The following is a 14,113-nucleotide window of genomic DNA, read 5'->3' as shown; positions in this document are numbered from 1 at the left end:
TCCGCCTCCTCCTCTGTCCCGTCCCGCCCCCCCCACCCCCCCGCCGGAGCCGCCGCCCCGAGATGTGGGTCCTGCTGCTGCCCCTGGGGCTGGGCTCGGCCCTGCTGCCCCCCGGTGGGTCCCGCTCGGAGGGTCCGGGGGTGCTGGGGGGGCCCGAGGGGGCTGGAGGGGCCGGGGTCCGGGAGGCGCAGGCGGGCCGGGACGTGCCGGGGGTCCGGAGGGGTGCCGGGGGATGCCGGGGGGTGTTGGGGGGTCCGGGGTGTGCCGGGGGTCCGGAGGCGTGGGCGGGACGGGAGGTGCCGGGAGTCCAGGGGGTGCCGGGGGTCCGGGCGGTGCCGAGGGGTGTCGGGGCACCGGCAGCAGCGGGGGGCTGCGGGAGACGGCGGGGCTGGGGGCCGGGGGAAGAGATGTCCCCGTCCCTTCCCACGCCCGTGTCCCCGTCCCCATCCCGGTCCCTTCCCACGCCCGTGTCCCCGTCCCCATCCCGGTCCCGGTCACGTCCGCGAGCCGTGGCGGTAACGGCCCCGGGGGTCCCACAGCGGCGAGTCCCCGGCCCCCGCAGCAGGGTCCCCACGGCCACGGGACGGTGGCGGTCCTCGGGTCCCCCCTCTGGCCGCACCACGGGCGGGTGCCGGTGCCGCTGACACCCCCCCCTCCTTGTCCCCAGGCCCCCCGGCGCCGCCCCCCCGCCGCGGGGACACCCCCGAGGGCTGCCGGCCGTGCCGCAGCCCCCACCGGGGCCGGGCGCAGGCCAACGGCACGCTGGGCGCCGCCGTCACCCTGGGGTGCCCGGTGGCAGGAGCCCCCCTGGGCCGGCTGCTGGCCACGCACTGGCGCTTCGAGGGGGCGCCCGGGGGGGCCGGGGCCGCCGTCTGCAGCCGCCCCCGCGGCCGCCCCCGCTGCGACCCCCGGTACGGCGAGCGCGCCGAGCTGCCGGCGGCCGGGGGGGGCGCGGGGGGGCTGGTGCTGCGGCGCCTGCGGGACGGGGACGCCGGGACCTACAGCTGCCTGCTGGTGGGCGAGCGGGACTGCGCCTGCGGCGAGGTGGAGCTGCGGCTGGGCGGCGGTGAGCCCCTCACCCTGGCGTCGGGGCGGGGGGGGCGGCGGGGGGAGCCCCTCACCCTGGCGTCGGGGCGGGGGGTGGGCGCGGGGAGCCCCTCACCCTGGTGTCGGGGCGGGGGGGGGGGGGGGGCGGGGGGAGCCCCTCACCCTGGCGTCGGGGCGGGATGGGTGCAGGGGGCAGCCCCTCACCCTGACATCGGGGCGGGTGGGGGCGTGGGGAGCCCCTCACCTCGGCCTTGGGGTGGGGGGAGCCCCTCAGCCGGGCGGCGGGGCAGGGGGGCAGCGGGAGCCCCTCACCCCGGCCTCAGGGCAGGGGGGAGCCCCTTACCCTGGCATTGGGGATGGGGGGAGCCCCTCACCCTGCCCTCGGGGTGGGGGGGACAGTGGGAGCCCCTCATTCTGCCCTCAGGGCAGCGGGAGCCCCTTGCTCTGGTGTTGGGGATGGCGGGAGCCCCTCACCCACTCTCGGGGCGGTGGGAGCCCCTCACCCTGGTGTCAGCCCAGTGGCAACCCCCCCCCCCTTTCCACAGGTGCCCGCTGCAGCCCCTCCTGCTCCGGGTCCCCCCCCCTCGGCGACTTTGGCCTCAGCCTCCTCCTGCTGCTGCTGCTGCCGCTGGCCCACAGCCTGTGAGCCGGGGAGCGCGTGTGCCTGTGCACACGTGTGTGCACGTGTGTGTGTGCCTGTGAGCCTGTGAGTGTGCATGTGAGCGTGCGGGGGTGGGTGAGGCTGCGGGGGTGCGCGCACAGGCGTGAGTGTGTGTGCACACGCATGTGCGCAGGGACGTGCATCTGTGTGTGCATGGGGTGTGTGTGCAAAGGGTGTGCACATGTGTGCAGGGGTGTGCACACACTTGGGGGGGGGGGTGCTGAGGGTTTGTGCCCGGGCCCATGTGACAGCGCGTGCACAGGACAGCACGTGTGCCCCCCTGTGTGTGCCACCCAGATGGTGGCACCAGCGGACAGCCCCAGCTGGCACCTCCTTCGCCACCCCCCAGGACTGACACCCCCCAGGCCTCACACTCCCCGTGTCTCCAGTGGCCTTGTCCCCAGTGTCCCCAGTGCCCCTGCCCTGGTGTCCCCAGTGTCCCCCATGTCCACAGTGTCCTTCTCCCTGGTGTCCCCCCCAACCCCAGTGTCCCCCATGTCCCCAGTGTCCCCATCCCTGCTCTCCCCAGTGTCTGCCATGTTCCCGATGTCCCCCATGTCTTTAGTGTCCTGTCCCCAGTGTCCCTGTCCCCTATCTCCCCAGTGTCCCCAGTGTCCTGTCCCCAGCACAGCCAGTGCTGCCCATGGTGTCCCCAGGCTGCTGGAGGAGACCCAGGGTGGGACCCCAGCTGTGCCTCTTGCCCCCCCGTGGTGCCACCCCGGGGGCTGACGCTGGCGGGGACAAACTTTTGCTGTGTCAGCACCTGGGTGGCAGCAGCACCCAGAGCTTTCCCTGCATTGTGTCCCCAACAATGGCAGTGCCACGTGCACCCGCGGCCTTGAACCCCCCCCCCCCCCTGCCCCCGAGGCCCCTGTCCCCACCCCAGAGGGACACAGGGACAGGAGGCCATGGGACACCCAGCTGGCGGGTGCTGAAGGCAGGTGAGTGGCCAGGGTGGGTGCCGGGGAGGGGGGGTGTATGTCCCCAGTGTCCCCACCCACCTCCCAGAGGTGCCACCCCTGGGTGTCCCCTGGAGAAGCCACCCGTGTCCCCCAAGGTGCCACCCCACGAGTGCTCTGATGTCCCCAGAGGTGCCATCCCCGGCTCCCCCCACATCCCCCAGAGACGTCCCCATGGGTGTCCCTTGCATCCCCTCGTGCTGCTGCCTCCGGGTCCCTTCATGTCCCCATGGGTGTCCCCTGCATCCCCTGGTGCTGCCACCCTCAGGTCCCCCCACACTCCCCAGACATGTCCCCATGGGTGTCCCCTGGTGCTGCCACCCCCAGGTTTCCCCATGTCTCCCACAGATGTCCCCACAATTGTCCCCTGTGCCCCCTGGTGCTGCCACCCCCAGGTCCCCCTACCTCCCTCAGACATATCCCCATGATTGTCCCCTGCGTCCCCCGGTGCTGCCACCCCCGGGTCCCCCCCCCGAGGTGGCAGCAGTCCCCACAGCCCCTCCCCGGCACAGGGGGATGCCGGCGGGCGGGGGGCTGCTGTGTGGGGCCAGCGGTCTGGCCCTACTCCTGGCCGCCACCACCACCCACTTCTGGCTGCAGCGCCGGGCGCCCGGTGGCACCGCCAGCCTCGGGCTGTGGCGCACCTGCCTCGGGGGACACTGCCGCCCCCACCCCAGCACCCCAGGTAGGCACCGGCTGGGGTGAGCTGTGCCCAGTCTCTGTGGGGTGGGATGGGGGGGCATCAATGCACTGAGCTGTGCCCGGTCTCTGTGGGGTGGGATGGGGGGGCATCAGTGTGCTGAGCTGTGCCCGGTCTCTGTGGGGTGGGATGGGGGGGCATCAATGCACTGAGCTGTGCCCAGTCTCTGTGGGGTGGGATGGGGGGGCATCACCGCGCTGTGCCCGGTCTGTGTGGGGTGAGTTGGGGAGGCATGAGTGCGCTGAGCGGTGCCTGGTCTCTGTGGGGTGGGAGGAGGGGGAGGCATCGCTGCATTGTGCCTAGTCTGTGTGTGTGTGTGTGGGGGGGGGCATCGCTGTGCTGAGCTGTGCCCGGTCTCTGCGGGCAGGGTGTGGGGCAGTGCATGCCCAGGGTCCTGTGTCCCCCAAGTGTCCCCAACACCTGTGTCCCCCCAGCCTTATGGGAAGCCACGCGGGTGCTGATGCTGCTCTCGGTGCTCACTGCCGCTGCCGGCCTCGCCTTGGGGCTCTCTGTTGTGGCCAGTGGTGCCCGGCGGGCGCGTGCCCGGGTGGCCGGTGTCACCCTGCTCCTGGCTGGTAAGTGGGGACAGGCTGGGGGGCAACGGGTTGGGGCACATGAGCCTCGGGGACTGTCCCCAGGGGAGTAACCGCTGCGCTGAGCTGTGCCCGGTCTCTGCCTGCCCGGCTGGGGCCTCGCCGGCTGGGCTGGCCCGTGCCACCGACCCGTCCCCTCTGCCCGCAGGTCTGCTGGCACTGCTGGGGCTGGCGGTGTACACGGCCGGCACGCTGAGCCTCCTGGGGCCGACCCGTGCCACCTGGCGCTTCTCCTGGTCCTACATCCTGGGCTGGGTCGCAGTCGTCCTCACCGGCTCAGCAGGTACCAGTGCCCGCCAGGCCTGGCCACCGCTGCGCTGAGCTGTGCCCGGTCTCTGCAGGGCTGGGCCGGGCCTGGCCACACACCACGGGCACCCACGGGTCGGCGGCACAGGGAGGGCCCCCAGGCCCACACTGAGCTGCCCCACAGCCTTCTCTCTCCCCCCAGGGCTTTTCCACCTCTGTGCTGCTGCCAAGGACCCGTCTCCAGAGAGCTCCGAAGCGGCGGGTGCCTGAGGGCACCTGGGGGGGCCCCGCTGCCACCCCCCCTCCTCCCCGCAGGAGCCGGGTCGGGGCACGCCGGGGTGCGGGGCACTGCTGTGCTGAGTTGTGTCGGGTCTCTGCAGGGCTGAGCTCCCCCTGCTCTCCTGCCCCCACCCGTTTTGTCCCCTTTACTACCCCCTGAATCCTGCTGTGCCAATAAACTGCCATGCCCCCCCTCGCGGGATGCCCTGTGGGATTTGGGGACCCCAGATTTTTCGGGGGGGGGGGGGGTCGGTGCCAGCTCCCAGCTGCCTCCAGCTCAGGGTTTGGGGGGAAACAGGAATGCTTGTGGGGTCTCATCCTGGGGGGGGGGGGGGGGGGGTCAGAGTAGGAGGGGTCTAGGGGTTAATGGGAGACCGCGAGGGGCATGAGGGTGACGGGGAGGCACGGGGGCGGGGGATGGCAGTCACCGGGAGCCACCCGGGAGCCGCTGCCCGACGCGGGGCGGGGGGTGTGCCCCACCGCTGACATCGCCACTTTAAGGCCGCGCCCTCGGCCCCGCCCCTTCCCCGACCTGCCGGACCGGTCCGCCCCGCCCGGCCCCGCCCCGCCCGCCCCCGGCCCCGCCCCGCCCCGTGTTGGCTCGGAGCGGTGCAACACCGGCCCCTCCGCCGCGCTCGGCCCGGAGCCGCCCGGTTCGGCCCGGTTCGGCCCGGAGCGGCCCGGTGCAGCCCGGCAAAGTTCTGCCCGGTCCGGCCCGGTGCAGCCCGGTTCCGTCCGGTCCGGCCCGGTGCAGCCCGGTTCGGCACGGATGGTGCTGGCCGGGGGCCGAGCAGCGCCGTGACCCGCAGGTGTCCGCATGGCCCCCCGCGGGATGCGGCCCGGGACGCCCTTCCTCCTCCTCTTCCTTCTCCTCCTCGCTACCGGTAAGGCACGGCCGGCACCGGGCAGGGGCCGGGCGGACCGGGGCGGGGGGGAGCAGGACCGCGGGGTGGGGAACCGGCCCCAGCTGCTCCGGGCTGGGGGGGGGGTGGGGGGGGCGGCGGCGGCCGGGGGCACCGGCAGCCCCGGGGCGGGGGGAGCGGGCAGGGCCGGCGGGAAGCGGGACGCACACGCGTGTGCACTGGTGGAGCGGGGGGAGTGTGTGTGTGCGCACACGCGTGTGTGTACGTGTGTGCTTTCGCGTGTGCACCTGTGGCTCCGCGCACCTGTGCCTGCGCGTCCGTGTGCCCGGCCGGGGTCGCGCCGTGCCGGGGGTTGCGCCGTGGGCGCCGCACACGCGTGTGCGTGCACCCTTGTGCGTGTCCGTGTGCGCGCACCTCTACGTCCGCGTGTCCCCCCCCACGGGGAAGCTAGGCGGGGGACCCTTCTGGGGACACGCGACACGCACACACGACACCGTGGGAACTCGGTACAGCCCACTGGGGACAGTGCGGGGACACCGGGCTGCCTGGGGGGGTCCGCGCTCCCTCCCACGCTTTGGAGGGTGGGCTAGCACCCCCCCACCGAGCTGTGCCGCGCTGGGTGCCGCACCCAAGGGGGCGGGGGGGGGGGTTCAGCTGCCTGCCTCAGCCCCGGTGCCGTGCCTCAGTTTCCCCAGTGGTGCAGGAGCCGTGGGAACGGGCTGGGTGACGTCACCGCAGGAGGTGCTGCCCCCCCCCCCCTCGGGGGGGTCGGGGGCACGGAGCAGCATCGTGCCCATCGCTGGGTGTCAGGCCTATGGCCCCCCGGGTGTGTGTGCGTGCACACGCGTGTGCACTGCGCATGGGGCAAGGACGCGCGTGTGACCCCTTTGCGGGGGGGTGTGTGTGTGTGTGTCCGTGCATGCGCGTGTCCTGGGGGGGGCTGCACACGCGCGCGTGCGTTCACGAGGGGCACAAGCGTGCACACTCGTGTGTGTGTGTGTGTGCGCACAGCCGCAGGTGCCAAGGGGCGACGCGGGGCCGCGCACACGCGTGGGCGTGTAGCCCCCGGGACCCCCGCCCCCCGGGACCCCTGCCTCCCCGATGCTGATCCCGCGGGCGCGAGCCCGGCCGGGGCGTGGGGGCCGCGGGATCCGGTTGAGCCGGTTCCCGGCTCCGTTCCCACGCGCTCGGCCCGGTTGGGCGGGGACGCCCCGCGGCGGGGGCCACCCGCCAGCCCCGACGGCAACGGCCCCCACCCTGCCGGGACCCCCGGCCCCCCGTCGCCACGCAGGGGGAAACTGAGGCAGGGCGGGAGCAGCACGGCTCTGACTCACGGGCCGGGCAGCGCCGTAATTATTTAATTAATCCGGCGACTAATCGGGGGGGGGAGTGGGGTGGTGGTATGTAATTAGGCCGGGCACGGCGGGGGGCTCGGCGGGGAGGCCCCGGGGCCGGCGGGGGCGGGAGCCCTCCGCAAGCCGCGGCAGCGCCCGGCATCCGCGCCAGCCGGTTGTTCTGGCCGCGCCGGCCCAGCCGCTTCCCCCGGCGTCGCCGAGCGGCTGGGTGGGCCCCAGCCCCGCCCCGACACCCGCCACCTTGCACGCGCGGCCAGCATGCGGGAGCGCGCCCGGGAACGTGTGAGCGCGTCAGAGCGAGCATGAGCTGCCCTGAGTGTGTCTGGGTGTGTGCAAGCGTGCACAAGTGTGCCCGAGCACAGGTGAGTGTGGGGTTGATGTGCCTGAGTGAGTGTAAGAGCATGCACAAGCGTGTGTGTGTGAGCATGCACAAGTGCGCACGTATGCCTGCAAGTGTGTCTGAGTGTGCCCGTGTGAGCGTGCCCAAGTGTGTGTGAGTGTGTCTCTGCTGGCACAAGGATGCCCCATCATACATGAGCATGTTTAAGCATGCCTGAGCGTGCAGGAGTGTGCACAACTGTGTCCAGGGATGTGCAAGTGTGCCCAAGCATGATGGGCATGCGTGAGCACACCCAAGCATGCATGGGTGCTTATGGGCACACGAGTGTGTGTGAGCACGTCCAAGCACACATGAATGCATCCAAAGGGGTACATGCATGCATAAGAGTGTACGAGTGTGCTTTGGCAGGCAGGAGCATGCTCAAGTGTGCATGAGCATGCCTGTAAATGTGCAAGCTTGCCTAAGCAGACATGAGCACATGTGACCATGCCCAAGTGTGCCAGAGTGTGCCCAGGTGTGTGTGAGCACGCATAAATGTGCTGAAGCGTGTGTGAGCTCATCCAGGTGTGCATGAGTGTGCGGAAGCTTGCCTGAGTGTGCATGAGCATGTGCAACACACCCAAGTGCACCCAGGTGTGCATCAGCATGTATATGAGGATGTCAGAGCACACAAGTGCGCACGAGTGTGCAGGTGCACCCAAGCTTATATGAGCGTGCCCAAGCGTATGCGACTGTACCTGAGTGTGTGAGTGTACTCAGGCATGCAGGCACAAGTGCCCCCAAGTGTATGTGAGAGCACCTGGAGAAACACACGGACATGTGGAAGCACAAGGGTACGCGTGCTGGAGTGTGCGCAAGTGTGCCCAAGCATGCCTGTGTGCATCTCAGTCCACCCAAGTGTGTGCAAGCGCAAGCGTGTGTAAGTGGGGTTAAGGGTACCCAAACTTGTGTGAGTGTGCCTGAAGAAACGTGTGGGTATGTGCAAGCACAAGCATGTTCTGAGTGTGCCAATGTGTGCACAAGCATCCCCAAGCATGGCTGGATGTATACGAGTGCACTCAAGCACATGTGAGTGTGCGCAAGCCTGCCCAAGTGTGGACGTGTGCAAGCACAAGCGTGCTGGAGTGTTCCTGCATGGATGTCAGTGCCAGCACAGGTGTGCACAAGCGTGCCTGAGTGTTCTTGCACGGATGTGAGCGCAAGCCCAAGCGCGTGCCCAAGTGTTCCTGCGTGGATGTGAGTGCCAGCACAAGTGTGCGCCAGCGCGAGTGTGCCCGGGGAGCGCGCGGCGGCGGCACAAGTGTGCCGAGCGAGCGCACGGTGCCAACCTGGGTGCCCGCAGGCTGCCGCTCCGGGGTGGTGGAGGTGGAGCGCAGCGTGACGGCGGTGCTGGGCCAGGACGTGGTGCTGCCGTGCCGGTACCGGGCGCAGGAGCAGGAGCAGGTGGTGCAGGTGACCTGGCTGAAGCGGGGCCCGACGGGGGAGGGCGCCGAGGTGGCCGTGCTCAACCAGCAGCACGGGGAGCACGTGCTGGAGCCCTACGCTGGGCGGGTGCTGCGGCGGGCGGGCGGCGCGCTGGAGGATGGTGCCATCATCCTGAGGAACGCTGTGCAGGGGGACGAGGGCGATTACGAGTGTCACCTCATCACCTTCCCCCTGGGCAACTTTGAGGGGCGGCTCACCCTCAAGGTGCTGGGTGAGTGCCCGGGGAGGGGGTGGTGGGCAAGGGGCAGCAGGCATGGGGCGGGGGGTGATGAGGATGGGATGGTGGTTGTAGGGCAGCAGACAAATGGTGATGGGCACGGGTGGTGGGCAAGGGGCAGCAGGCACAGGGTGATGGGTGGTGGGCAGTAGTGGTGTGGTGGGCAAAGGGCGGTTGGCATGGGTGATGGGTGCAGGGTGGTGGGCATGGGGCGATGGGCTGGCGGGCAAGGGGAGCTGGGTATGGGGCGGTGGGCAATGGGCACAGGGCGGTGGGCAAGGGGCAGCAGGCGTGGGACGGTGGGTGGTGGCCATGGGGTGATGGGGCAGTGGGCAAGCGGTGATCGGCACGGGGTGGTGGGTGATGGGCGTGGGGCAGCGGGATGGCGGTACAGAGCGGTGGGGTGATGGCGCTGGGGCAGTGAGCAATGCCTGACGGGCACGGCGGGTCTGCAGTACCAGGTGCCCATCGGCTGTGCGGGCGATGGGGTTTCGGGCTCTGGTGTCACCAGTGCGGGTCTGACGCCGGTGCCGCCTGCAGTGCCTCCTCTGCCCATCCTGAACCCGGGGCCACCACTGGAGGAGGGGCAGGGCCGGACGCTGGCGGCCTCGTGCACGGCGGAGGGCAACCCAGTGCCGTCGGTGCGCTGGGAGACGGAGGTGCGGGGCACCAACGCCACGCGCCGCTCGGCGCACGCCCGCTCCGCCTCCGTCACCAGCGAGTTCTTCCTGGTGCCCGGGCGCAGCATGAATGGCAAGAGCCTGACCTGCGTGGTGGCCCACCCCGGGCTGCGCCACGAGAAGAGGATCACCCACCTCCTCAGCGTCGCCTGTGCGGCACCGCGGCACGGGGGGTGTCGAGGGATGCGGGGGGCATTGGGGACATGGAGGGCACTGGGGACACCATGGGCACTGGGGACATGGGCAGCGTTAAAGGATGTGGAGGACATGGGGGATGCAGTGGGCGTTGGGGACATGATGGGCATGGGGGGCATTGAGGGAAATGGGGGACGCGGGGAGAGGTGAAGGATGTGGGTGTGTTGGGGACATGGAGAGCGTGCGGAAGGTTGGGGGACACAGGGGGCATTGGGGACGATGGGCATGGGGGACATTGAGGGATGTGGAAGACATGGGGGGCATTGGAGACGTGGAGATCGTGGGGGGCACTGGGGACACTGGGGACAGGGAGGGCTTTGAAGGTCACATTGGGCCTCGGGGAGGTGGAGGGTGTTGGGGACATGAAGAACATGGGGAGTGGGGACTGTGGGTGGCGTGGGGACATGGAGGGCAGTGGGGCACATTGCATGGAGGACTTAAGGGACACTGGGGAGATGAAAGGCACAGGGAGCGCGCTGAGGCCATGGGAGCTGTCCCTGCTTGTCCCCTCACTGTCCCCTTGTCCCCAGACCTGTCGGACGCCTCTGTGCTGGGGCACACGGAGGAGTGGCAGGAGGGCATGGAGGGGGCCACGCTGACCTGCCTGGGGGATGGCAACCCCCCGCCCACCTACAACTGGACACGGTGAGGACACCAGCCCTGCTGTCCCTGCTATGCACTTGTTGGTGTCCCTGCCGTGTCCCCGTGTGCCTCTATCCCTGCCAGGCATCCAGAGCATGTTCATGTCCCTCCTGTGTCCCCTGCCCGTGTCCCTGCTGTGTCCCCCCTGCCCATGCTGGCGTGTCTCCTGCCACATCCCCTGCCTGTGCCTATGTCCTTGCCATGTCCCATGTCCCTGCTGTGTGTCCCCTGCCATGTTCCCTGCCTGTGCCCCTGTCCTGGCCACATCCCATGTCCCCGTTGTGTCCCCCCTGCCTGTGCTCGTGTCCCTGCCATGTTGCCCCGTGTCCCTGCCGTGCCCCCCCCGCCACGTCCCCACCCGTGTCCCTGCCCAGGCGTGCTTGTGCCGAGGGCCGTGGCGGCGGCGAGCGCGGCAGGTGGTGCCATGCCCGGGCAGGCCCTGCCAGGGCCGGGGCAGGGCGTCAGCCGTGGGAACTGGCAGCCCCGGCTTTGATGGCGGCGGCGCTGCTGCTGCCCGCCCGGGCATGCCGGGGGCTGATGGTGCTGTCGCGCCGCAGGCTGAACGCCCCGCTGCCCGCCGGCGTGCGGGTGAAGGGGGACACCCTCGTCTTCCAGCGGCCCCTCGCTGCCGCTGACGCTGGGGATTACGTCTGCCGCGTCTCCAACCGTGTGGCCACCAAGGAGGCGCGAGCCAACGTCAGCATCAAGAGCAGGGTGGCAGGTGGGCACTTGGGGGGCGCCGGGGTGGGTGCACTGGTGGCGAGTGGGCATTGGGGTGGGGGTCCCAGGGTGGTGCCGGTGGGAGCCTGGGGGGTGGGGGGTGGGTGGTGCTGTTTGGTGCAGCTTGCACCAATCTGTCCATCCCAGGGCTCTCTTCCACCTGCCTGCCCTTCCTGCCACCCTGCTCCCGTCTGTCCCCCCCCAGGTTCTTCCTACACCCATCCATTCACCTGTCCTTCCCCAGGTGCTCCTCTGCCTCTTCACCCATTTGTCCGTCTGACTGTCTGCCTGCCCACCCATCCTTCTGTCTGTTCTCTTGGCCGTCCAGCCGTGCACCCACCCCACCCACTCTGCCCACCCAACTCTCCCTCCATTTCTTCATCCATCCGCTCATCTGCCCACCTGTCTGTCCATCCATCCATCCCTCCTCCCCCTTTCGTGTCTCATTCTCCATTTGTTCATCCACTGTGTGCCCGTCCATACACTCATCTGTCCCCTCAGCCACCCGTCTGTCTACTCATCCGTCTACTCATCCACCCACCCATTTACTCATCCGTCTACTCATCCATCCGTGTACCTATCCATCTGCCCATCCATCCCTCTGGCACCTCTGTCCATCCATCTTTCCACCCATTGTTCATCTAACCACCCATCCACCCATGGACCCATCCGTCCATCCACATACTCATGCATTTACCCACCCATCCACATACTCCTATTTCCGTCTATCCACCCCCCATCTTCTTGTCCCCCCCCACCATGCCTTCCCACCCCACGGGTGTCCCCGCAGACAACGAGGTGCGCAGGGTGGACCTGGTCTCAGCCTCGGTGGTGGTGGTGGGCGTCATCGCCGCTGTCCTGCTCTGCGTCCTCGTCGTTGTCGTTGTTGTCATGACCCTCTACCACAAGCGCAAGACCAAGCGCATCTCCGAGAAGTAGTAAGAGGCAGGGAGAGGGGCAGGGGGTGGGGGGGTACATGGGGGACCTGTGCTGAGCGTGTCCCTCACCGTGTCCCCAGCGAGGAGGAGCTGACGCTCACCCGGGAGAATTCCATCCGCCGCCTGCACTCCAGCCACAGCACCGACACACGCACCCAGGTGGGGTGCCCAAGGGAGGGGGTCTTGGGGTGTCCTGGGTGGTGGGGTGCCTGGGGTGGTGGGTAGTGGGGTGCCCAAGGTGGTAGGTCTTGGCGTGCCCTGGGTCTTGGGGTGCCTGGGGTGAAGGATGCTGGAATGCCCCAGGTGCCGGGTGTTGGGGTGCCCTGGTGCTGGGTGTAGGGGTGTTGCAGGAGGACTGGGGGGTGGGAGGCACGGGGGCCAGGCTGTGGGGGGCTGCATCTCACGGGGCTGTTTCAGCTGGAGGAGACGCTGCAGCTGCGTGCGGAGAGCCGGCAAGGCAGCCTGCGTGGGGACAGCCTGCGCGGCACCAGCATCTGCTCCGCCATGGTGAGTGCCGCAGGGGGGTGGGGGTCCAGCTCAGCCCCACACCCAGCCCAGGGCTGTGGCTCCCGGAGTGTCCCCTCCACTGCTGGCATGCTCCCGACGCACCCCTGTGCTGGGTGTGTGAAGCCCCCCCGCCTGCAGGCACCGTTGCATGCCCGTGCGCTGAGCCCTCATGCACCTCCTTATGCCCCACGGCAGCGCTCCGTCCCCTTGAGGGTCCCTGGGGGGTTCGTTCCTCCGCCGTGACGCCTGTCCCTTGTCCCTGCAGAGCGAAGAGCCCGAAGGGCGCAGCTACTCGACGCTCTCAACAGTGCGGGAGATCGAGACGCAGACAGAGGTGCCGGCAGCACCGCTGCTGCCCACCCTGGCAGGGAAGGAGCCGAAGGAGGAGGAGGAGGATGGTGGCGGCGGTGGGGGGGACGACCCCATCAAGCAGGCCATGACCCACTTCGTGCAGGAGAACGGGATGCTGCAGGCCAAGCCCACCACCAATGGCATCTACATCAATGGCCGCGGGCACCTGGTGTGAGCTGGGCAGGGCCGGGGGGGACACCCAAGGGACCCCCGTTCCCCCCTGTGGCTCCCCCGGCTCTGCCTGCCCACCGGGCTGGCTCCGGTCCCCGAGCGTCACCCTGCTGCTGGCACGGGGTCAGGGACATGCACCGTGCCCCAGGACAGGGCTCCGGTCCCCGAGCGTCACCCTGCTGCTGGCACTGGGTCGGGGACATGCACCGTGCCCCAGGATGGCTCCAGTCCCCAAGCGTCACCCTGCTGCTGGCACAGGGTTGGGGACATGCACGTGTCACCTTGCTGCTGACGTGGGATTAGGGACATGCACCGTGCCCCAGGGCGGGGCTCCAGTCCCCAGGTGTCACCCTGCTGCTGGCACAAAAGTGGGGACGTTCACTGGTGGCTGGCCAGAGGAGGTGGCGGCAGCATCCAGGACCCACGGGTGTGGGGACACCCCGAGGACAGGAGAGGGGCAGGAGCCCCCCGGCTGGGATCGTTCGGACTCTGGGTCGGCTCCTTCCTGCACGGTGCTGGGGACACGCGGCTGTCCCCGGCTCAGGATGTGGTTTGCCGGTGGCACTTGGGACGCTTGTGTCCTCTCTCCCCACCCCCCGGCCCTGAAAAACCCCCCAAAACCCCCATCGTTGTCCCCCACGCTGCTGAGGGGACCCCCCTGGGGCCGGGGCCCCCAGGCGTGGGGCTGGCAGTGGGGGTCCCCGGGGGTGCTGCAACCGACGTGTACATACCTGTATAGGACAGGGGCCCCCCCCACCCCCCCGCTGCTGCCTGGCCGCGCTTGTAAATAAACCCCCGCGCGGGACCCTGGGGCCCTGTGTCGAGTGCGTCTGGTCTCAGCCGGGGGCACGGGGGCTGGTGCACGCTGCAGGCACGCGCGTGTGCAAGGACAGCCACACCTGGGCACTCCACCCATGTACCCGACGGGCGCGTGGCTGAGCCATGTGCGAGTGCCTGCACAAGCGTGTCGGCGTGCGCACAGCCTCGTGTGAGCGTGCCTGAGCAAGCGCACACGAGCGTGCCCCGGCTTGCACAAGCGCACACGAGCGTGCCCCGGCTTGCACAAGCGTGCGGAAGCGCGCAGGAGCGTGCCGCCTGCGCCCTGCCCTGCGGTTTCGACGCGCCGAGGAGCAGGAAGCGGCCTCGAAGGCGGCCACCGCCTTC

The 14,113-nt window shown here is 69.8% G+C and overlaps 2 protein-coding genes across 3 annotated transcripts; both read left to right on the top strand.

Moving 5' to 3' along the window:
• The first annotated feature begins 15 nt into the window (after window positions 1-15).
• LOC308055001 (lens fiber membrane intrinsic protein-like) lies at window positions 16-4,701 on the top strand. The gene is made up of 6 exons (XM_080368550.1): window positions 16-114; window positions 668-1,066; window positions 1,593-3,352; window positions 3,802-3,942; window positions 4,109-4,243; window positions 4,409-4,701. The coding sequence occupies exons 3-6, from the start codon at window positions 2,788-2,790 to the stop codon at window positions 4,474-4,476; spliced, it is 909 nt and encodes a 302-aa protein (XP_080224676.1). The 5' UTR covers window positions 16-114; window positions 668-1,066; window positions 1,593-2,787; the 3' UTR covers window positions 4,477-4,701.
• A 119-nt stretch (window positions 4,702-4,820) lies between these two features.
• On the top strand, window positions 4,821-14,094 carry NECTIN4 (nectin cell adhesion molecule 4). Of its 2 annotated transcripts, XM_080368539.1 has the most exons (9): window positions 5,068-5,369; window positions 8,386-8,739; window positions 9,286-9,576; window positions 10,151-10,265; window positions 10,820-10,983; window positions 11,773-11,920; window positions 12,001-12,079; window positions 12,338-12,427; window positions 12,693-14,094. In XM_080368539.1, exons 1-9 carry the CDS (start codon window positions 5,303-5,305, stop codon window positions 12,951-12,953), a joined length of 1,569 nt encoding a protein of 522 aa, XP_080224665.1. In that variant the 5' UTR covers window positions 5,068-5,302; the 3' UTR covers window positions 12,954-14,094. The 2 variants fall into 2 exon arrangements, with proteins under 2 accessions (XP_080224664.1, XP_080224665.1); XM_080368538.1 differs by lacking the exons at window positions 12,001-12,079; window positions 12,338-12,427; window positions 12,693-14,094 and having other exon boundaries at window positions 4,821-5,369; window positions 10,820-11,848.
• The last annotated feature ends 19 nt before the right edge of the window (window positions 14,095-14,113 follow it).

This window comes from Falco punctatus (genome assembly GCF_963210335.1).
Source record: "Falco punctatus genome assembly, chromosome: 18".
NCBI lineage: Eukaryota > Metazoa > Chordata > Aves > Falconiformes > Falconidae > Falco > Falco punctatus.
This window is presented reverse-complemented; position numbering and strand designations above follow the sequence as displayed.